This window comes from Lutjanus erythropterus, chromosome 10, assembly GCF_056507025.1.
Source record: "Lutjanus erythropterus isolate fLutEry1 chromosome 10, fLutEry1.hap2, whole genome shotgun sequence".
In the NCBI taxonomy this organism is placed as follows: domain Eukaryota; kingdom Metazoa; phylum Chordata; class Actinopteri; order Lutjaniformes; family Lutjanidae; genus Lutjanus; species Lutjanus erythropterus.
The window spans coordinates 6,413,832-6,437,932 of NC_139326.1; the positions used below are offsets into that span (position 1 = coordinate 6,413,832).

Sequence of the window (24,101 nt, forward strand, 5' to 3'; positions counted from 1 at the left end):
TTAAGTGTATGCTATGTTTAAAATATTTTCTTACATACTGACGTTACATAAGCCAAATATTGCTCACTCCAAAACAACCTTTAACTTTTGGCAAAAACAGATATTTTAATCTTGCAGAACAACAGGAGTTGCTTGTCTTTTGCTGCCCTTGTGAGGCACTTCATAACGTTCATTTTGAAAAGTGCTCTATGAAGATGAATATTATTATTTTTAGTATTATTATTACTGTATATATTACACTGACTATGGGTAAGTATTGTACTTCAGTCAATCACTCTTCAAAAAAACTGAACTATCCCTTTAAGAGGAACAAACGTCATTCATATAAAAGCCAAATATCCTCTGATGAAAAACTTGCTTGTAAGACCATCGCATGCATTAATCATTTTTACTCTTCCCGCCATGTTGGAGCCCTCACTGCTCTTTACTTTAAGCTCATATCTACAGATGTTCAGAGTTGTTTCTTCAGACTTGTCCCGGGTGATTTCAGAGATCTGAAAGAAAATCTGAGGAAGATATTTGAAGGAAACATTAATCCGTTGAAATGTCAGGGAAAAATGTGCCACCCTAATTCAATATTCTCTGCGGTGGTCTGTGATGGCACTGTGGTGACAAAGAGCTGAATGCAGCATCACACTGTCTCAGGACCTCAGAAGGAACTGTTCAGCTGTCCAGTGGGAAGGAATGCAAATTTCCTGCAGCTGCAAATACTTAGTGGAACAAAAAACTCCATTCTTTGCATCTGAAACAGTATCATCAGCATTCATTCTTTCCTCTCAAGTGGTGTGTGTGAAAACACTCTGCAAGTCTCAGTGGAAAACACACACACACACACACACACACACACACACACACACACACACACACACACACACACACACACACATACATGCACGCATGCAGGGGGGTGAGGTGAGAAACCACTCGATGTCCCTGCCTTCACCTCTGTTCTGGGAAACAGAGGGAACATGCAGGTCTGACTCAACCAGATGTAGGAGTGTGGTGGGTAAATGGGATGAAGAAACACGCCGGGGTGTCAAAGAAAGCAGGATCTGTTGGAGGGAGTGGAGGTGACTGGTCGGGCTCTTATGAGTCCGGGTGGATGTGGGCAAGCGGGAAGTGGGGAGGTCAAACCGGTGCCACGTAATTCCCAGGAAAAGTCCCAAAAGCACGAGTCCGTTCTGACGTACCTACAGAGCAGAGAAACAAAGAAGTGTATGACTATATTCTAACAGAAAATAATGTTCAGTTGTGCCAATTACATCTGCAATATTTCATGATGTCCACTAGAGGGCGAGCTGACACCATACTTTCCAAACTAGAGCCCTCAAAAATAAATGACTGCAAAGCAAAAGCAGGGTTCTCACTGTCCTCCATCAGAAAAAGAAGAGTTTAAAAAACTTTATTTCTTACAGTCTGGTGACTTTTAAAGGGGAAGTTCACCCTAAAATAGAAATATATATATTTTCCTCTAGCCTGTAGTGCTATGTGTCCATCTAGATTTCTTTTGGTGTGACTTACAGAGTTTTGGAGATGTGGACAACTCCTGTCTTAAACATCCCACTCCTATCACCTCCCCATCCCAATTACAGCCCCCTGCCTACTTTTTAGCATTTTTTAACATTATGCAATAAATGGATTTAGCCTTTGAAATAAATCTCTTTTATTCCTTACCTACAAACCAGCCGTCATCACATTTCTCCATCACTTGCACAATGTCTCCTTCTCTGAGCTCCAACTCATCTGAATTCTGTGGTTTGTAGTTGTAAACAGCTTTGTATCTAAAACAGGAAAAAAACAGACAAACAAATGGTCTAAGCCACAAATTCACCAAAGCGGCAACACTCGGTCTGTACTGCGACTATGTGAACAAACAAAAATCTGCAGACGCACGGTTGACGTTGTGCCAGTGTTGAACCAGGGTTGTTCTGCACTTGTGTGTGTGGCAGGGAGTTCATGTGCAGATTAGACGGAGCAGCCTGGAAGAAATAAAAACCTCACGTCAGGCGGCATTATGAACTGAAGAATGATTTACAACATAAAAAGTAAGGCTGGCTTTACAGAGTGAGACTTTAATGCAATTAGTTGCAGGCTGCAATGTGAATGAAATATAATGGCTGTCTCATGTGACACAATTTAATTTCACTAAAATTAGCTGGCTTGACTGGTAGTTTTGTTTTTAATAATAACTGTTTTTTTGTTTTGTTTTTTTGCTTTATTATATCAAATGGGATGGGCAGCATCTTTTTTAATCTTATTTTGTATAATTTTCTTGCTGGAGAACATTGGTATAGATGTATTGTTTTTTCTTCTGCCACTGGCTCGCTACTGTCTCTTATAATGACTGCCCTGAGAACAGATGGAAAGCTATTGGTGGATTAATGCTTATGGATCTGCTGGAGGAAAAAACGCCCCCTACTGGCTACTCAGTATCGTCTCACTCTCCATTCAAAGAGCTTGATCCCATGAGCCTCCAGTGAGTGCATCCTCGCTTTGATTCAAGAAAAATACATTTTAAAAAATGGTCTTTGTTGCCACCTTCTGACATTAGTATGAAAGTGTGGCTTGATATATGATTGTATTTTAGATAACATCTCTGACTGTCATCAAAGTTTATATTAAAACATAGCAACTTCAAGTAAGGCAAGAGAAGAATGCTGGCAGAATACCATATTTAAACATGGTTCTGTCAGTTTGTCAGTTTGTCTCATGACAAAGTATACCCGGAAATCACTTAATTTTTTGGCCAAATCAAAGTAACCAAATATATATCTGTGATAAATAAGATAGACTTATCAGTTGTCTAAATTTTGTTCTGCAAAAACAGACTTGACAGCAAATCAGGGTGAAGCATAAAAACATCAGTAGCTGTTTCATCATTGTGTGGATGATCTGCTGTGGAACATTTTAAATGTTAATATGTCCTGAAGTACATGGCAAAAAAATTTGTGACATTGAAACTCAGGCTTTAGACTCTGGCTTAATTAATCTTGCTTTGTTGTGCAGGCCTCAGTTGAAATGTGTGGAATGTGGAAGGTCTGCTGTCATCATATGACACAATTTTGCCGTTTAATTGGGTGATGCATGACAACAGTTTCACAAAGTTTAGAGTTTTGCAACTGCTGCGGCTGAGTTTCAAACATATTTCACAATGCGACTGCATCTTAGTTTCCCCCGTTTCAATTAACTAAAGTTGCATTAAAGTTTCACCATGTGAAGCAGCCTAACGCCACGGGTGTGTGGACATGCGGACATGCAGTGACTGTCTCAGTGCAGCGGTGAGCTCAGACCTGTGAGGGGTCAGTGTATCTGGGAGTGTTCGCTGTGGTGGCTCCTGCTCTGTGTGCTGACGACTGAGCGGATGGTGAAACAGCTCGAGCCACAGAGCTCTGATTGACTGACTGAGTCCCAGCCCAGTGGCTGTTCTGGCTGGTGGGTGAAGCAGTTTTGGAAGCGCTGCTGTGGGGCCACCGATTGGCCATTTCTTTGGATATGGGTGACTGTGTGGGTGAGCGTGACTGAGATGCTGGGCTGCCGTATGGTACAGGTGAGGACGGCTTCAGGGGGGAGTGATCAGGTTTGGGGCTGAGGGACGTGGGCATGAAAGGGGACAATGGTGACCGCGGACAGGGCGAGTGGAGTGGACGTCCTGGACTCTGAGGTCCAGGTGAGACGGGAGACATGGGGCCAGGTGAGAAGTCGTCCGTGGAGTATTTGGTGCGGGGCATCTTGTTGACCTGGACATAACTGGCCGGGAAGATGCCGCTCCTGCTGGTCCCTGAGATCCTCCCCTCTAACCACTTATCATCCACTCGCCGGATTATATCAATCACCTCACCCTGAAGAGAAAAATTTCCCACAAAAAAAAAAATTACAGAATTTTGAAAAGGTAGATTACACAGACGAAAATATAATATAATAGCATGAATCCAACATAATAATAGCAAAGATAAATCTGCCTAAATTTAATTTACACATCACTGACAAAAGGCTACCCATAAATCCTCATGCAATCATGTGAGCTAGCTAACCTGCTAAATCAGTGTGTGGTACTTATCCATAACAGCTGTCAATTTAGCTCTGTATTATTGAAACATATTGGCCGATCAGCCAGACACTGATCAACAATGGATCATTTTGTAACTTCGCCAGCAAGAGACTGACACAAAAATTAAAGTGCAGCAGGTGAGGCTAACACAGCTAACATTAGCCATGCTACAACTGCTGCTGCCTTAGAAAAAAGATTCAGTTCATTATCATGACCAATGGACACAGCACTGAACCCTTTCAAAATAATAGTCTGGTAATGGTTTAATGGTAAGCAAAATGCTATTGACTGTCTTTGCTAGACTTTTAATGTCATTAAAATTTCCATGATGCTCTCACAAGTCACATGAAACCTTTCAGTGGGCCGCATCTGGCCCCCAGGTCCGTGTCCATGGCCTGAAAAACGTTGAAGACCCCTGTTCTATGCTAACGCTTTACCCTAACCCTAACGTAACCCATTATGTGCCATAGTACATTATCTGGGAAACAGATAATGTACTATGGCACACCACATGATACATCTACAGGAGCTCAACGTGAAGGTGCAGCATCTTCCTCTCTGTTGCAGCTCCTCTGTAATACTCACCTTACGAAAGGAAAGTTCAACAGGTAGGTCAGCGTTGAAGTTAAACAGAGCCACAGCTTCCCCGTAGTCCAACACCTGTAAGGTGGGTGGCTTTATAGGAGTCGGCTTCTCTGTCGGAGGCAGAATCTATGAAGGACAGAAGAAAGAGATTTGAGTCAGTATCACAGGGCCTTCAAGTTACCAGCTAAAAAAAAACAGGGCAGAAAAATTACATCAAATGAGACACATGAGGACATTTACCTCCACATAAGTTGTGGGGAAAATGCCGGCTCTTCCATGATGTTCTCCTTCAAACCAGTTGGCATCAACTTGCCTGTGGATGTAAACAATGTCGCCTTTCTGCAGCGTGAGCTCCCTGAAGAAAGAAACGATTATGAGACACATTTAAGGAAAATACATTAGATTATAGATCAAATGATGGAAATTGATGAATTTAAATCATTAAGAGCATTTGGCATTTTTGATTTGACATTTTTGAAATGTTTTTCTTTCAGAAATGTAAATGACTATGTAAGGAAGGAAATGGCCTGTTTATTATATCAGCTCACACTGTGACTCACTTGGGTGACTGAGCCTGGAAATTGAACTTGGCTCGCGCCGCTTTCATCTGGAAAAACAAACAAATCATTCAGTGTTTTGGGAAAATCTGAACAGACACAGTTATTATGAGAACAATTCAGAATGTGCTCGGATAACAAAAAACAAAAACAACGCCACAACTTAAAGCTTCTACAAGGAACTTTCATATTTTGCTTCTTTTGGAGGCCCCTGTGGACAAAAGTGGTGTTTCCTGCAGCTGTGGCCATGTGGTGCCTGCCACAGCCTGCAAACAACATGATAGCAACAACGACAACTGAAAAACGGATAAATAATTACAGATGACGTTTGGTGTTTGAATTTAACAACTTGCATTAAAATTTACCATGATGGGTTAATTTTAAAAAGACACTGCAGTTCAAGGCTGGACTACAAAACTTCTGAAAGGTTATACAAACACACAGGAGCTGATGTACAGATAATGGTACAACGCCTGTGTTAGCATTGGCTTAACGTTAGCCTTTCTTGCTACACAGGAGCTACACTACTCTTATGACAGCATGCTACAATTAAGACCAATAGAACAGAATTAGTCATAAAAAATCCATGCCATGACAGCCCAACTGTTTCCACCACAACAACCACAAAAGGTAATGACAAAAATAAAATGATCTAAATAAAAGTCTCCTTCTGCTTTGTTTTTTCAAATGGTTAATGTACTACTCACTGTAACTTTGCCCATAAAAGTGTAAACACGGGCTTGTTTCAGCTGATTTAGTGTGAATCTGACCTGGTGGCAGCCATTAAGAACAACTATATAGAAATAACCAATCTTTTCAGGGATGGTTTTGTTTGCTTATGAAAAACAAAAAAACAAAACTAAGGATGACTATGGATAACGCATAGGAGTATTTCCAATATGGCTTCATTGAAATGGATGGGAAGTCAAAATGTTGACTGCAAATATCTCTAATACATGTCCTTTATTTCTCTAATACATTCTCTGGTATTCCACAGGACATAAGTGAGTGGGTCCCCTGTATATATCCTATCTTTTATGGGGTCCTTGGCCAAGTAAAAAGTAAGAACTTCTGTTATAGAGGTAAAAATGTGTTGTTGTAGCTTTAAAACCACATAACAAAATGGCTATCTGAAAGATTTTCCAGCATTTAAAGTGACAAGAAAGTCAGAGAAACATACCCTCTTCTCCTCTTTCTTAGGTGGCAGCGCCATGGTCTCATTTGCAGGAGAAAGACGATCTACTGTGGAAAAAAACACCAAGACGCAACAATATGAGTGGAGTTTAAAGCGTGCAGCCTGGTATCGAAGGTATTGCAATAAAAAAAAAGCAGTCGCAGCCTTAACAACCATAGGGGTCTTGAAACTTATTCAGGCTGGCTCTCGCTGGACTCATTTCCAGGACAAACAATTGGATAAAGCTAATCTTTAATCAGGTCTTCCGAGTTCCACTTCCTATTTTTGTGGGCTTCCTCCCCGCCCATCTGCAGCACCTTCTGATTCTATAGGAAAAAGCTGTGAAAGCTCTCCGTGCTCAAACCAGCCTTGACTTTAAAAAGCGAAATACCAGAGCAGACAGCAACAGTGGCAATGAAAGAGAATCATGGGACCTTCAAAATATATTAGATTACTAACAGCTTTCATCAAATATCTGCTGCCTGATTGAATGAGAGGCCTGCTAACCAAGAGTCTTTTCATGGGTCAGTGGGTTCAAGGAAGAGGAAGAGCACAACCCACTTATGAGCAGACTATAATAACTGCTGGGGTTCTTATCAAAAGTATGTGGGAAAGTCACAGTGTGCATGTGTGTGTTGCAGAGCCAAAAAGGAAGAAACTCCATGTTTACCATATGTGGGAGCAGAGGTCGATGACGTGCCAACAGGACGATGGACAGGCTGCTGCTTTGATGCTGATAAATTGCTGAAAAAGTGAAGAAAATATTAGTTTATGGTATTACAGTCAATGTGTCTCCCAATCAGGATGGAGGGTTTCTAATGACATCAGTCAAACACGCACACTGTAGCACAGACAGCCCAGATCGACTGGGAAACAGTGTGTGACGTTTTCCTGCAGATTTACATTACAGCACATCTGGCTGCAGCTGCTGATCTTTATACACTGAACAGGGATGAGACAAATAATCAGTCTTGTAGAAGGGCTTATAGAGTCATGCTGTTATCCTTGATTTGAAAATCTGGTTTAGATAAAGTTTGGAGCGTAAAGGAACAGTTCACTCTAAAATACATATTTTTTCTCCTACATGTGGTGCTGTTTATCCACGTAGATTGTTTTGGTGAGAGTTGCAGAGTTTTAGAGATATTCGCTGCAGAGATGCCTGCCTCTCAGACGGCAACAGCAGTGTCTCTTTTCAGAAATCATGACCCAGTTACTCATGATAATCCACAGACCTTATTGTCATGCAGGAACACCATACCACTGCGCAGGAGGAAGCGTGCATCATGGACGAGAGACTCGTGGCCACGACATTGCGGGATTAATAGCATCCTCCTCTGTTCCTTTAAATTCACATAATTAATGTTCTGCAATGGAAATGTTAAAACTTTCACTAAGAAAAAGGCATCCCTTTTGTATCTTATTAATTCTTTCTTACTGGGAGGCGGGTTGGCAACAAAGAATTTTTTGTGCTGAAAAAGTCTTGTAGACAAGAGAAGGCAGACATCTCTACAGCTGATATTTCCGAAACCTTTTACTTCTAATTTTGGGGTGAACTGTCCCTTTAAATTAACTTTACAGCCCTGAAACTCCATTCACAATCAGAACCATGAGTCTGGTTGTTTCTGGGTTAAGAATTAATCCAAAGCCCAAAGCTTCCTGCCTGGCTCCCTGTGAACTCATTTGCATGTTTCCAGACAGAGTTGTTTTGTATTCCAGTATTTGCAGCTGGACGCACACAGCTAAATAACTTCTGTCTCCTATCTCCGTCGAGGTGACAGGAAACAGTGAAAAACACACAATTTCTTGCTGCTGTATGTTTTAGTTTCACACATCCTTAGCAACAGGCTCTTTAAAAAAAAAAAAAAAAAGCCCCCTTATCCCACTAAGCCAGAAAAGGTCAAACTCATGAACTCAACCTTGCAAACAACAGCGAGAATCCTCCCAGAAAGCATTACACACATGGTGAGAAATGTGGAATGCTGCCTGCTGTTTGAAGTAACAAATACTGTACTTAAACTTGTTAAAGTTCAACAGCTTCCTGACAGAATCCAGCACAGAGTCACCTGATCAACTGACAGAACAGATACCCCACAGAGTTTTAATGTCTGTGCTGTCCAATCACAGTGCTTGATTTCTTAACAGCAGGAGGGAACTTGACGAATCAAAGCCAAATTTCCAAAGTACCCAGAACTTTCAGGCCTGGGAACTACTTTTCAAGGGACTAAAAGCTTCCTTCAGCCCGTTTTTGTCTGTGTTTCCACTGTGGTCTAAAGATAAGGCAAATTAGTCTGAAAGAAAAAGTGACGGTTGTCTTTACACGTCATATTTGTGTGCGACTGTACCACAATGAAACCATAAAGAGCCAGACAAGCATCATTATACGGCATAAATGCTCGATAAGCCCTGGACAAAAAACAAGCTGCTGATTTTTAAAAATGATAGCTGAAATAAAATGCTTTGCAGCAAACGCTGCAAGCTCATGCAGAGTTCCTGTACTTTTGGAAAGCAGTAGTAAATGTAGTAGTAAAGTAGTGTCCCCAGAGTGCGCAAAATGTACAGTCTTAAGTGATCAGAAAGTTTCTTTCACCCAACTGCATCTCTACTGCATCCAAAGTACCCAGAACTTTTCTTCTCAGGAACTACTTTTTTACAGAAACTAAAAGTTTCCTTCAGCCCGTGGTTGTCTGTGTTTCCACTGCAGTCTAGACACACACAATGATTAGGCAAATTACCTGAAAAAAAAAAGCAACGGCTATGTTTAACACATTATTTTTGCATGTGACTTTACAACAACAATGGTGCTGTACAATGGCGTCATTGCATTGACTTCGTCACTTGTTCTTGTCGTATGCTTTCCCGTATAACTCCATGTTGATGTGTCAAAGCACCATGGACAAAAACAAACTGGTTTGCAGCTGCAGACTTTTAAAAATGGTGGCTACAAAGTACTCAACTAATCAAAAATGTTCTGCTCTGTAAGCCCCGCCCTCAAAGTTCCTGTAGTCTTTTGAAAGCCCCCAGAGAAGTGACTTTTTGGGGGATAAAATAATGTCCCCAGAATTTAATTCAGACCTTGGTTGTGGAAACACACTGACTTCCTCCAAGGGTTAAGTATATCACTGCTCAGCAGCACTTCTCTTCAATTCTGTACCGATGCAATCATCCACATTTTAAATCACAAAAATCAAACATTTGAAATTATCAGGGTGGCCTCAATGATTCTAAGAGCTGATCGGGGGTGTTAAGACCGGATCTGTACATCCCTGACATTGACGGATAACCTGGACCAAACACTGGTTCCAACCTAAGGGTCCGGGCCAGATTTCTCCTCCGATTCTCAGGAGGGATGATCCTGAGGAAAATCAGCCTGAAACTCCTGTAGTGTGAGGCCAGCATAAGTGGATTAAGAGGCTGGGTGTTGGGCTCAGGAGGTCTGTCATTTGGTGATTGACCCGGACCTTTCCATTAACCTGCCATGCATGTGAGTACAACCCGTAAAATAAAAGTAACTCACTTTAAGATCTGCTAAACACCCCTATCAACAACATTATTTACATTCAGTTATGTTTTTTTCGATTTCAAGTGGCTTGATCTCTATTTCCATCTATGAACTCCACTTTCAACAGAAAACTCTGTACAAATGAAAAGCAAAAAAGAAACACTCACTCAGTACTGAAAGCCCTGAAGATACTTTGTCATGTGATGCAAGATAAATATTAAAGCTGCAAGCAGCGTTTTACGGGCCCTCGCACACCCGCGCCACTCGGGGGGCCGGCGGCCGCGGCCTCGTGGCAGGATTCGCCCCGGGCGAAGAGGCTCTGTGATTGTCAGGGCCTTTTGACGTCCCCTTAAGGAATTCGACGTCGCTTCCTGTCGCCGCTAGGTGGCGCTGTGAGTATGTCTCCTGCTTGTCACGTGGATGTGTTCAGACCGGGACTTCTATGACACTTGTGAAGTTTGGTGGGGATCGGACCATGTATGCCCAAGTTATAGCAATATGTGTTTCATGGCGAGACATCAAACTTCGCCACCACCTGACGGCCACACCCTTCAACGAGGGCGTATATCTTTAATACCTTTTGATCACAATGTTGTCTAGATGGTACACAGTGATTTTGAACCCGTTCTGATCAATCCTGTAGGAGGAGTTCTTCACATTCCAATGCGTGGAAAACGCCAAAAATGGCTGCAAAATTCAAAATGGCCGACTTCCTGTTGGGTTTGGCCAATGGGTCCAAGAGGCTTTTTTGTGCGTCTGCATGTGATACATATCTGTACCAAGTTTCGTGCATGTCGGTGAAACGTGCCACAGGGGCTGATGTTTAAGGGGTGTGGCCAAGCCATTTGGCCACGCCCATCAACAAAACTCATATCACATGTTCAGACCTGGACCATTAACACACATGTGAAGTTTCAGGCAGATATGACCAAGGACACTGAAGTTCAGGCCACTTTTCTGCGTTTTGGCGAAACATCGACTTCGCCGCGCTCTCGGCGCAACGCCGTTTGACGATACGTCATAATCTTCACAATATAGCATTACCAACTTGTTAAGGCCTCACTCACCAAATTTGAGTCAGATATGGTGAATGTGGTGGGAACAGTACCTCAAACTGTAAAACATGACATTTCCTGTTGCCACCAGGGGGCGCTGTGACAATTATGGAATATTTTCATAGACATCTGTTCAGGGCAGGACTATTATCAAACATGTGAAGTTTGGTGCAGATTGGACCTTTTATGCTGAAGTTATAGCAATTTTGTTTTTCATGGCGAGAAGTCAAATTTCGCCGCCACCTCACGGCCACACCTTTTAACGATAGCGCGATCTTTTAATAACTTTTAATCATAAAGTAGTCTAGATGGTACACAGTGATTTTGAAGCTGTTCTGATTAATCGTGTAGGAGGAGTTCGTTAAAGTACGACGTGTGAAAATGGCCAAAAATGACCTTAATTTGAAAATACAATTCAAAATGGCCGACTTCCTGTTGGGTTTAGGGGGTCACTCCAAGAGGCTTTTTTGTCCGTCCCGACATGATACATAGGTGTACCAAATTTCGTACGCCTAGGGCAAAGTTAAAGCTGGGGGCTTCGATTTTGAAAAGTGTTAGGGGGCGCCGTTGAGCCATTTTGCCACGCCCCTTTGTAACGACCATAAAATATTGAATTTTTCACAAGACCTGACGAGTGTGCAAAAAACTGGGACTTTTTGAGCACGTTTAGGCCCTCAAAAATGCGACCTTAGGATAAAAGGAAAAATAATAAGAAGAATAATTTTTACAGTTTCAATAGGGTCCTCGCACCGGTTCGGTGCTCGGGCCCTAATAAGTTACTCTATAACACTTTCAGTTAGTCTTTTGGTGAAATCTATCATAGAAAAATGATGAAAAATGGTGAAAATGTGGCAGAAGATGTCATTAAAACCTACTGAAAATCATGAATACTCTGTCAGTAATGTTGTTACTGACCTGTACTTTGCAGTCACAGTCTTTGGAGCAGTTACTTGATCCCTGCCTCTGGCCTCCTGAAAGCAGAGTGAACATTAAACCCAGTCTGTTCCCTGCAGCTCACTGTATCTCACAGCTCAGAGGAAATCTCACAACAACTCAGACAAAGTAGAGGTGCTGACCACTCCCAAAGGAGCAAGAAATCCCCTGGGTCCTATCCTCCTCAGGCTATAAAAACAACACCACTCATGATCTGTCTGAGCTGTCTGTGATTTCAGTCCAATCACAGCCCATGAAGCAAATTAAATCACACAAGAATCAGGAACAGCGTGAGAATCAACAACATTTTATGGCAAGTCGCTCTCTTAAACAAGCACTGTGGGATTGCAGAGGGAATTTCTAAATGACCTTATCAAAAAAAAAAAAAAGTGATTTAAAGGCATTTGATTGCAAAAGTTCCTCATTTTTGTGGCAGCCAAATTTTGCATTTGAGTGGAAGGGGGAGGAATTTGCAGGCAGGTGATAAACAGAGCAGATCAATCCAAGTGCAAGGCAGGCAGGGGATTCCAGGGCTATCATCCAAGTCACAGAGGAAAAACAACATTCGTGGTCAAAGCTAGCAAGCAGGGAGGGTCTCACTGAGGTGAGGGAGGAGGGAGGGTGTGGATTCGGCTAGATTGGTAGGGGAGGGAGGAGGGATGCTTCAACAGAGAGAGTCAGGAGGGGGGCTCAGTACCTCACCCCGGCCTCGATGCTGCTTCTTCTGGGAAAGTCTCCTCTCCAGGCCCTGGATCTCCGAGTCCAGCTCAGCCTCAAATTGGCTCAGCTCAGAGACCAGACTGGCCTGAGCCCGAGCAGTGATGGAGTTGGAAGGGCAAGATTAAAACACTAATACAGTCTACTAAAGTAATGTTTGGAGCTATTTATGTCCCTTTCAAATGATTAAGAAGATGAAATGAGGATGGAGTGAATACAGAAAGGCAGACAATGAAATTCAAAGCAGCTCACCTCAATAGACGGGGACTTTGGTTTCTCAGGCTGTTTCTTCGGGGATAAACGAGTCTTAATGAAAAAGAAAGAAAAGAAACAACAACAATGAACAGAAGTTTATTTTGTCATAACATTGTCTCTGATCTGATCTTATTCATAGACACACAGGGGCCACAAATACTCAGGTTCGCTTCATTACAACTCAACCTGGCATCGAATGAGGTAACACAATGATGACTGAGCCTTTAGGCCACTGAAAAAAAAAATGCTGTATTAAGTTACTGCTTGTGTAATCTCTGTAACCAGATAAATATGAATCCAGAAAGCTAAATTGTCGTCAGACTACAGCTGATGGGTTCCAAGATGCTGCTAATGCAAAAAAAAGGAGTAGCCACAGTGCGCTGCAGATGACAGGCTGCATACATAACATTCGACCATGGTTGCTCACAGAATGGGCAATTATTGCCTGATTATTTTATTAAAATGCCATAAGTTTGTTTTGCTGGCGTCAGAATTCTGTGACCTGTAGTATTAAACCACATTTGCTGCTGTCACCAGTAGCTATTAAAATTAAGTTTTACTACCTTAATTACTTTATTTTGTGCTGTGCACATATGGTGCATCTTCTTAAATAAACCTGTGTTTTATCAAATTGCTTCAAAGTACTTTACACACATAAAACCTGGGCCAGGAAACATTATTCTAGAGAAATTAAATGAATCTGCCATGTACAGTGGGAATGAAGACCCACAACAAGTTTTTTTTTCCTGGGACCCCCTAGCAATTTCTTGATTGTGTGTTTAGAGGAATTTGGGACCAACTGACAGGCAGCACCAATATTTCACCAATAAGCAAATCTGACAGCATGTCACCTTTTGTCGAAGGTTTGGACACGTCTCTTTTTGTGCAAACAATTTCAAGACAGTAACACACGAACAACCAATTCCACTGTCCCAGATTTTACACAAACTCTTTTTTTCATTCTGAAACTGCTGCTCATTAAAACTTTCTCTGAAACAAGCATGATAGGTTGCACAAAATTACATACATTTTAAATGGTGCAGTTATTTATACGCTTTCATATGCTGCACATGTAAGAGAACACAATTTTTCTAGCACGGATATTATGACAAAGCATCCTTGAATAACACATATTCATTTTAACATTTTTAAATTCTAATACTTTTTTAGGTGAGAAAGTATGATTAGATTGCCACCATGCTGTCACTTTATCCAAATGATGGCTATCTGGAAATTTGCTGCAACGCTGTTGTAATGACAACTTCTCTGATGTCCCAGAATTGTCCCAGACACTGTATCTTTGTGTCTCAGGTGCTATTTTTATTGTCCGTGAGACAACAGGGCATTCTTAATTTCTAGTGCTGGAACAGACTTTCCAAAATGGAGGAAAGTCAATACACTAATTACAGATTGTCAAGCTGCATGTGGACACAGGCTGCATGTCAAGAGGCCAGCAGAGGTAAAAGGAAACACCCACATACTTTCTTCTTTCATAGAGAACTTGATTCGGCTAGCCAATACCACTTTCAGCCTCTTTCTTTACAAACGCAAAGCGAGCAGCTGATTCTATCAAGCATTACTTTAAAAGGCTCTGCTGGCGAGAACCACAGACCCCCTGCTCCATTTTCAGGGGGTTTCTTTTTGTAAAACGTTGGCTGAAGGTGTCTCTCTGAATGCCAAGACCCTCCCCTCAGCTGCGAGTCATCCTCACCACAGTCACAGACTGTAATGTCACTGTGAAGCAGCGCAACACCTGATATGGTCTGTGCGCTGCTTTTCTAAAATGCTGTCCAGGGGATGGAACATGGGCTGCTGTCATAAAGAGGAAATTAAATAAGTCTCCACGCTGCGAGCCATTATAACCCACAAGAGGTTAACACCATAATACGGATCACAAGACACCTCGGCTCCTGCGGGGGAGTGGAAACAAAGATTCCTTTTTTTCACAGGCGCAGACACAAGGCACAAAATGCACCAGATCTGGGACATTGTTGCATGAGCCTTTCAAAACAAAAAACTTTAGAGACACCGCTCTGTAACACACCAGGGGTTTTTAATCACAGAGACACATACAAACGCCTGCACACTGTATTATAACAGCTCCTGGACAGTGCAGATTACACAAGATAATAAATTACATCCCCAGAGGTAAACAGAGGTGGCAAAAGTACACACGTTCTGTACTCAAGCAGAAGTACAGATACTTGTTTAAGTAAAGACTCTGCTGAAAGTAGAAGCACTGATTCAACTTCTTTACTCAAGTAAAAATGAGTACAGTACAGTACAGGCTCTGAAATGTACAAGTCGCCCTCTGAAGGACATTTTTACCAGCTGTTTCTGCATAAAGCTGACTGAACCTCAGCTTTTCTTTTTCATCTTGTTACATCATGTTTTTTGTCTTGTTATGTGATTTTAATATTTTAATGTCTTTTTTGTCTTATGTCATTTTTTTGTCTTTTTTTGTTTTGTCACATCTTTTAGGATTATTTTTATTTGTCTTCTTACATAATTTTTCAATTTGTTACATATCTTTTTACTTCTTTTACACCATTTTCATCTTTAACATGATTTTTCATCACACATTATGCATATTAATACACTAAGGAATCATCTTTTCTTGTCCCATCCCTTTGGTCTTGATGTTGGGAAGTCAGTGTGCAATGATGCAAAATACAAATAATCAATAATAATAAAGTAACAATAATAAAGTAAAAAGTTAGAAAAAATAAATACTTAAGTAAAGTACAGATACAGAAAACTCTATTTAAGTACAGTAATGAAGTATTTGCATGTAAATATTTCCCACCTCTGCTCAAAGGTGGCAAAAGGCATAAATTCTGTACTCAAGTAAAAGTACAGATACTCATGTAAGAATAGACATCTGGTAAAAGTAGAAGCACTCTTCACTCAAGTAAAAGTGAAAGTACAGGCTCTGAAATGTACTCAAAGTAAAAAAGTTGCCCTCTGACAACATTTCTATTGGCTCTTTTTCATCATGATACATTGTTTTCTTCCTGTTATGTCTATTTTTTTGTGTTGTTACATCTCTTTCATCTTGTTTTTCATTTTGTTATGTCTTTTTTGTCTGGTTAAGTTGTTTTTTAGACTTGTTATGTCTTTGTCATCTTCTTATATCTTATACATTGTTTTTTATCTTGCTGCGCCTTTTATGTCTTTCATGTCATTTTTGTCTTGTTATGTCTATCATGCTTGATATGCTATGCGCTGACAGATACACGTTTTATTGTCCAGCTCATTTAGGTTGGAATCAGCTAAAGTAAAAGCCTCTTTTGAACATGAAACAAGTAGGAAGTGTGTTCAAATGAAGGGAGCAAAAATAAAAAGTTGTCAGAAGAAGTATTTGTACTCAGTTCCTTCCCACCTCTGGAGGTAAATAAATATGAGTCAAAGTGTCACTGGCTTTCAGAACAACACCTGATAGAAACACCAACATAAATACTTAGATCATGTCTTTTCTTGTCTGAAAAGCTAAATAAATAAAAGCTGGAAGCCTTTTGGATCCTCCGAGTAAAAGAAGTGAGCACATGTGGTGGTGAGCAGCAGGTACACTGAAGAATGACCACACTCACAGGTTACCTCGCGTGAGAAGATGAAATATGAGGACTTTGACTATAATCCTTAAAGAAAAGGAGCCCATCCTCTAACCTGTTCTTGAGCCCCACACTGGGAAATCAGTGGAAGACTACACAAAGATCTGCAGTGATTAGAGCCAGCAACAATGTAGAGGTTAAAGAATCGTGCAGAAACATTATATTCTGAATGATATCACGGCCTATTTTTAACCTGTGACTGCGTGTGTGGATGTTACCTGGCTGTGGCTCTCTGAGGCGGTGCTCTTTCCAGGCTCAAAGTCGAATATGCTCTTCGGTTGAGGGTGCTGCTTTCCCGGGTCTGACAGCTTATCTACATCCTCGCTCCTGAAACATAACACCCCAACACACGCGCACACACAGACACACGCAACATGGACAGCAACTTAATCATGGCTTCATTGTGAGAGCCTGTAGCAACAAATCCAAACTTGTCTGTTCCACACATTTTCCCTCCACTGCTCCTGGCCTGAGCTTTGTTTGGTGTTCACATAAAACGTCACCTGCAGTGTTTATCTGATGTGAGGATTAAATTCATATTGGTGAGAAAAACAGTACATACATAAACATAATGCTAAACATTTAAAATACTGTATTTCAGCAGCTGAATTTACACATTAAATTATTTCATTTCCTGCATCTTTATATTTTTTGTGATGCATGGAAAGGGAACATTTGCATTCTATAAATCTTAGTGATCAGATCTTATGTATATGCAAAAAATACATTTCAAGATTGGTACAGGGGCACAGTAGTGACCTAAAGCAAGAGCTTAAAGTGACATTTAGACATTTTGGGAAATATGCTGGTAGACTGGTAGCTTAGCTTAGCACAAAGACGGGGAAACGGGGAAACAGCCTTGCTCTGTGCAAAGTTAGCAAAAACCATCTCAAAAGCTCACAACTTATACGCTAGCTGTTTCCCCCTGTTCTCAGTCTTCATGCTAAGCTAACTGGCTGCTGGTTCTAGCTACCTATCAGTAGTAACATAAAGCAAGATATTAAAGTTGTATTTCAACATTCAGGGAAATTTGCTTTCACACTGAGAAGCGGAAGAAAAGATTGATACCACTCTCAGATATGAAGCTAGCCAGAAGACAGTTAGCTTAGCTTAGCATAAAGAAGAGAAACTGCTAGCCTGGTACTGTCTGAAGGCATCAAAAACTACCTATCAGCACATCTAAAGGAGGGAGACCATAATTTCAAACTCCTAATCCAGGACACTTAAGTGTATATGTGCAATTATGTGCTCACCAAACATGTTTTCATCAGGATAAATTAAAATTATATATGTACAATTATAGGAACACCTCTGCTCTGCCCGTTTCAAGAATTAAATGACTTGCCATGCATTGAAATTAGTGAGGGTCAAAATAAAGTCAGCATAAAAATCTACACGGTCTATTCAGTTTTGCATGTTGTGCTGCTGCACACGCACCAAAAGTCAGTGTGCAGACCTATTACCTTTCTGATGCTGCAAAATGCTAAACTAAGAGTGCAGTGCCTGCCATTTGTACCTGTTTAATTGCAGTGAAAAACAGGACATTTTAGTGGTTTACAGATATCTGTCGGGACTCGAGACACCCAGCTTGAAACCAGGATGGTCCTGGTTAAAATCAGGACGTCGGGTTGACATATTCTAAGGCTCAACTTTAAATGTATCTCAGCAATCTCATTTAAACTTTTTTTTTTTAATTTTGTGGATATGGATCTCTCTGTTAAAAAAAAATCAATCATGCGTATGTTCTGGCTATATGGGCCCCTCAGATTAATTTTCCTACCACTGTGAAAAAATATGCAGCTCAGGTTGACTCAAGACTTTATTACATTGCCCAGAGGTGTGAAAGTGAGTGATTGTCAGTCTGTCTGTAGGAACTATGTAATGGACTGGCAGGTCGCCTAATTGTCTTCTTTCCAGTGCATGCTGTGTGTGATATGCTAAGCCAAGCAGCAACATCAAACCAGGATAAACTCACCAGTCTGGTAAAGCTCCATAAGGTGTTAGTCTGAAGAGATTCTTGTCTGCTTCATTACTTTCTTCTGTGTTGGCAGATAACTGGAGCCCTGCGGATCAGTGGGTCAGTGCAGATCAGTCTTAAGTAAAACTGATTATGTAATTGGACAGACAACAATGTGGACTTTGGTGGATTTACTTACGTTCTGCTGACCACCGCTCTGAATCGTCCAGCTCAAGTTCTGATAAACAAGTAAAACAGAGAGATTTCTTCAGACTTAAAGGTAGTACTTGATATAGTTAAATCAAGCAAAATATAATATTTTTCTTTTTCATATTTCACAAGCTGAGCTAACTGGCTGAAGCTACATCAGTGCTAATCTAAAGCTGAGTTTAAAGTAGTGGTTTAAAATACTTTCACTCTAAATATGCATAGTGTTAGCTAAAGCCAGCAGCCAGTTAGCTTAGCTTAGCACAGACTGTAAACCATTTTTAAGAAAATGTTGCATATTATATCTTTGAAGCTGTTACAGGGAACTTTCATATTTTGTTGATTTTTGGAGCCCTCTGTGGACAGAAGTGGTAGTCTTTCCTCTATAATTCCCACAAAATAAAACTTCTATAAAAAACTTCTTAAATAAAACTCTCCTCCAGCTTGTTTTTTAACTGGGTAACATACTACATACTGAAACTTTTCCTGCAAAAATGTAAATGCATGCTTGTTTCCTCTGTTTTCAAGGAGACCCGGGGGCAGACATTAAGAATAACTGTACAGACATAGCTGATCTTCTCTCTGATGCTTATCTCTCTTTCTGCTCTTTGCTCATGTAGGTCATATAGAGGCATCAGTAATAAACTGAGGCTGTTATAAAACCAGTTAAAAACTCCCTTTAGTAGCATTAAAGTATCAAAAGTAAAAATACTCATTATACAGAATGGCCCCTTGCAAAGCATTGTAGATTATTTATACCATATAAATGGATCCTTTTTATTGACGTATTAATGTACAGACAGCCATGGCTTTGTTAAATACAAAATGCATTTTAATTTCTGCTGTCATGCAGCTGTCAAATAAAAATTTTGGGAGAAAATTTCACTCAAACATGCAGAAATCCTGTCTTTGCTCCACCAATGAACACCGGTAGCACTTCAAATCACTCACAGAGAGTCGAAAATATCAAAATGATCCAGAACAATCCACTCAAACCACCTCAGTGCTGTGATGGTGCCATGAGCCACACAAATAACAGGGAATGTGATTCTATTACGCAACAAGTAATAGAGACAAATGGACAGCAAGATTTAGGAGGGGCTGAGATAAGAAGCTGGATTATTGTCAGAGCTAATAAGCAGAAATGGCATAAGACTTTAGGGCTCTTTCATCATGTCTTATTTTGCCTCTGCAATAATCTGTTTGCTGGATCAACTTCGTATACCTGACGCTGACAGAGAGGAATTCTCCCTGGTGTTTGTGTGTGTGAGAAGAGGAGGAGGAGGAGGAGGAGGAGGAGGAGGAGCACCCTTACCCTCTGGCTTCTTGTGGATCTGTCTGAACATGCTCTTGTACCAGTCTCTGGGCTTGTTCACACTCTAAGAAAAGAAGGCAGGGCGCAGAAGGTAAACAACTCTGGGGAATTAGACTTTGAGAAATACGGCACACCGGATATAGGAAGATCATTAAAAGTCAGCTCAAATCAGCAGAGAACACATTTGTTGATAATGTAACCCCAAAAAATAAACAGATAAATCAAAAGCTAGTGTCTGATTATCAAACAGTACGTTCTGCCTTACTGATCTGGAGGCGATGGGCATCCCGGTTTCATCCACAGGGCCGATTCCTGAAAACTTGATGAGCCTCTCCTCCCTGGTGGGAGTCCAGCTGCGTGGTAAAGTGGCAGAGCTCTGGACACCATTGGACAGTCCACCTGAGTCAAAGTCACAACAATAAGATCTCAATAAGTATGTTTGTATCAATTTATTATTGATTTCAGGTGGCGTATGCAGCCATGAATCTGCTTTTAGACTCTACCACATCACATGAAACCTTAAAGAAGTTCAGGCTACTCTGTACCACCAAAGTCAGCTGACATTTCATTGATGCTACAAATGATAATTCAGCTACTTTCAGTGGTTACAAGTCACAATTTGACTGTTACCTTTAAACATGGAGAGGTACGATTCACTTCTACAGAGTTCTATCATGGCTGTGATATTAACAATCTGTGTGTGTTTCTTTCAGATCACCTTCTGCTCCTCTTACTCCAAGAACTTACGCCGTTCACAATTTACAGAAAGTCTTTTCAATGCTTATATATCAGCTGACACTTTAACTTCACACCTTCTGCAGTTTTGCATTTGATCTGGAATTAATTTCTTTAAGGACGTCCACTTCAACGGACACTTCCTGTTCAATTTATCACATAGCCTACAGTTTGACTTTTTGAAACACTGTGACGTTACACTTCTTTTTTTTTTTAAACTCCATTTAATTAATAATGGTTTCTTGAAAACTTATTTTGCCCTTTACAACAAGGCACCCATATGATTAAAAAGAAAAATCACAATCTTACCATGTGACTGTTGGGGGCCATAGTAGGATCCAAAGCTGAGAGTCGTTGGTCCACTTCCATTCATTTCTGACACCTTGAGAAAGGCAGAATTATATATCAGTAATACAAGCATCTCAGTGTAACGCAGCTGTCAACTGTCCATGACCGCGGCTGAATGTATAGCCTGTGATGCACCATTTTTCCACAGGGAGGAGCACTTGTTTACTGAATTCATGCACTCCCCCTCAACATTGTTATAAACACAGCCTGCAGGATGTTACTCTGCTTACCTTGAACTCTCCAGATGGAAGCCTTGCAGAGCGAAAAGGGCTCAGAGGAGGCGTTGGGAGTCCAGGGGAGATGACCACCACCTCATGGGTCATCTCTGGAGAGGTCAGGATCTGCTGACCAGAGGACCCTCCGGGCTCCCTGGAGAAGATAATCTGGGAGCCATTTGGATCGCCGACCACTTCCGCGCACTGCTAAACATAGAGGAAAAATATGGATGAATAAAAACAATGTGTGAACTTTGCTCCTGTCATGTCGTCCTGTTGGCTCTGGGTAAACAACACTCTCTCGGGGAGGTCATGTGAACTTGTTAGTGGCCCAGCTATTCTCCAGAGAATAGCTGGCCTCTGTGGGGGAGCCTGTGATGAAAAGGCCCCTAATTTATTTAAAGCAGGACTAGTGGGAAGTGGCGTTCCACCCACTTCATCATCTCTCTTGCCACGACTGCAGAAAAGCCTCATTCAAGGTGCAGAGTGGGGGCACTGAAACAGGAGAGCACCATTATGAGCCCATTAACTCCCTATTCACCAGGCCTCCCTATTCTGCAGCCAGGGGGCGGAGCCGGGGCCACAGAGGTTGGGAAGGGGCCGTAGATGTCAACCTCAAAGTCCAGCAGGGCTAGCACTGGTCTTGTGGTCGCCATAGTGATCTTTTTACACCCCCCACACCCGTGATGGCTGGTCCAGCTCTTCTATTGGAACACTATGTATTTGAATCAGGTGCTTTGCTCCTCTCTGGGTGGTTGCCGGGGGTCATGGGAAAGCCCCTGTGCTTTGTGGTAATGGTAGAAGTCTTATCTGCACCAAAGGCATGTTGTTGTGACACAGGACTGGATTGACTTGTGTGACACCCATGAGTGTTTTTTGGCATTTGTTAAACAGTTCGAAATGTCAGTGTTTAGAATCAAAATAAGGTTTATTGCCATACTTCTTGTCAGATATGAGGAATTTGTCTTTGTGTTTTGGTGCTTAACAATAAACATAGCAAGTAGAAAAATATAAAGGAAGATTAAAAGCAAGCTTTATAAGTCAAAAAGCATAAATCATTTCCTCCAGGAAGTTGTGCTATCACAACAATTAACGCAAATTCAACCTACACCCATAACTTCCCATAATAAGTTCCACCAATCACAAGTCATACATGTACGTCTCAGTGAATCAAATCAATGATTTATCATTTGCTTTTTTTTATTGTCATGAATTCATGGGAAACAAAATTTGTCACAGATGTCAGTGCACTTTTATACAGTATTTTAAAGTTTCATACTTGCTGTTTTGACCTTTTGGTTTTTGTGGACTATTTCCCTGGTGCTCTTCTTTATTTACAAATAAAGCATAATTTGTCAGAATTGTTGTAATCCTGAGGCTTTTTGGTGAGGTTACTTTTAAAACTCAGAACAGAGTGTGGTTTGATTCTCCCTGGAACAAGTTGCCTTTGATTTTGAATGAATTATACAAAATAAATAAATAAAAATCCCAACTTTGTTTTGTAATTTTCTCTTTTGTTTATGCAGTTCTATTGCAAAAAATGCAATTTAATTAAAAAAAAAACATTGCAACATGCATGATAATTTTTAGGAAAGCTACTGTCAAATCAGGCATTTTAGGCCGCAACAATCCCTCAAAAAAACTACCAAATCCTGGAGGGAATGATAAACAGAAAACTCACAATAAAATCTGATAATATTATGAAAGAATATATGCACAAAATGTTATGGAGTTGTACAGATTTTGTGCTCAAATTCACAATATTAAGTATAAGAATATTTAAAATTTGGAAACAGTAACCCAAACAAAAAGATGTGATGTGTTTACATTAACTCAGATGGCAGCATAATGAAAAATGTCTTTACCTGAGACTGCATGTGATCTGTTTTGGTCCTGGTGTGGCAAAGATCAAATTCTTGAGTCCAGCATCAAAAATATCTGCAAAGACAAAGATTTTTTATATTAAATTACACTTTTTAAAATTTTCATTGAAATATTTTCCAGTGTAGAAATACAAAAACAACTACCGGAACTACCTGGAATAGAAATTTCAAAGGGGGACACTGCAGCTGTGGCGTTGTTGTCAGACAAGCAAATATTATATATAACATGTTTCCTTGATCTCTGATGACATATCGTGGTAATTTCATGATTTATTACCATAAAAATATTACAGATTTCATCTCTTCTGTGTGCTCTGTTGTTATCAAAGGCATTAAACATGAAGTTTTGTAAAATGAAATATTCATAACTAAATACTGAACAATCAAAGTTACAAGTCTGTCATCACATCAATTGGGTCTCTGTAAATAAGACTGTAAAGCGTACTGCCCAGACCGGTTCTAATATGAAAAATGCGCTGAGGTAACATCTGTTATGATTTGGCGCAATACAAATGAAACTGACTTGACTCGACTTGACTTGACATTTAAACTCAAATGCTGCTAGATCCTGATTGTTCCACGGAAATATGACATCACCTTTTTCCAACAGAGCCTTAAACAGAGCTTTAAACCAGTGAGTGCAGACATAGAGACAGAAATCCTTCATGTGAAATAACCTAAACTGTTCTGTTTAGGTAGAAAATTGTGTGTTCTATAAGACTTTGTTGCTTAAAGTAGAAGATGATGAGGAAAAGGGGGCCTTTAAGGGTTGCACATCTGTTTTTAGTGATATCATACTAATGTTTGTGAAAATAAACAGGCGATCTGAAGATTGTATCTCCTTTATTTTTATTCTGAATCTTGCAGCGTGCCCTTTTTTAACCCTTTGAGCCATTTGTTGTGTGGGGTTCCACAAAGCCTCTCTGTCATAAATCACATTTTACATCCAGACGGCCTTGACAACTGTTCCATTATCCCGTCCCACTAGTATTCCAAAGAGGGAAAGT

General features: G+C 40.7%; 1 protein-coding gene across 5 annotated transcripts; it reads right to left on the minus strand.

Annotated features, from left to right (window-relative positions):
- Positions 1–159: 159 nt before the first annotated feature.
- On the minus strand, positions 160–21,445 carry sorbs3 (sorbin and SH3 domain containing 3). 5 transcript variants are annotated; one of them, XM_084728056.1, is made up of 19 exons: positions 21,227–21,445; positions 20,958–21,030; positions 20,179–20,312; positions 19,914–19,977; positions 18,591–18,629; positions 18,410–18,497; positions 16,653–16,761; positions 12,821–12,874; positions 12,549–12,656; positions 11,834–11,889; positions 7,035–7,108; positions 6,371–6,432; positions 5,194–5,240; positions 4,874–4,988; positions 4,634–4,759; positions 3,738–3,839; positions 1,894–1,979; positions 1,675–1,781; positions 160–1,190 (listed from the first exon to the last, which is right to left on the minus strand). In XM_084728056.1, exons 1-19 carry the CDS (start codon positions 21,317–21,319, stop codon positions 1,129–1,131), a joined length of 1,599 nt encoding a protein of 532 aa, XP_084584182.1. In that variant the 5' UTR covers positions 21,320–21,445; the 3' UTR covers positions 160–1,128. The 5 variants fall into 5 exon arrangements, with proteins under 5 accessions (XP_084584182.1, XP_084584178.1, XP_084584180.1 ...); XM_084728052.1 differs by having other exon boundaries at positions 3,291–3,839; positions 6,371–6,429; positions 21,227–21,444; XM_084728054.1 differs by having other exon boundaries at positions 160–506; positions 3,291–3,839; positions 21,227–21,444.
- Positions 21,446–24,101: the final 2,656 nt, after the last annotated feature.

What these genes read in the sequence shown, in the direction of transcription:
- sorbs3 (XM_084728051.1), bottom strand. Translation starts at nt 21,319, where the DNA reads ATGACCCATGAGGTGGTGGTCATCTCCCCTGGACTCCCAACGCCTCCT. An exon ending in TGCCCATCGCCTCCAGATCA is followed by an intron (nt 19,978 to 20,178) that starts GTAAGGCAGAAC and finishes TTCTTTTCTTAG; the next exon opens with AGTGTGAACAAGCCCAGAGA. An exon ending in TTGAACTTTCCTTTCGTAAG is followed by an intron (nt 3,840 to 4,633) that starts GTGAGTATTACA and finishes TTTTCTCTTCAG; the next exon opens with GGTGAGGTGATTGATATAAT.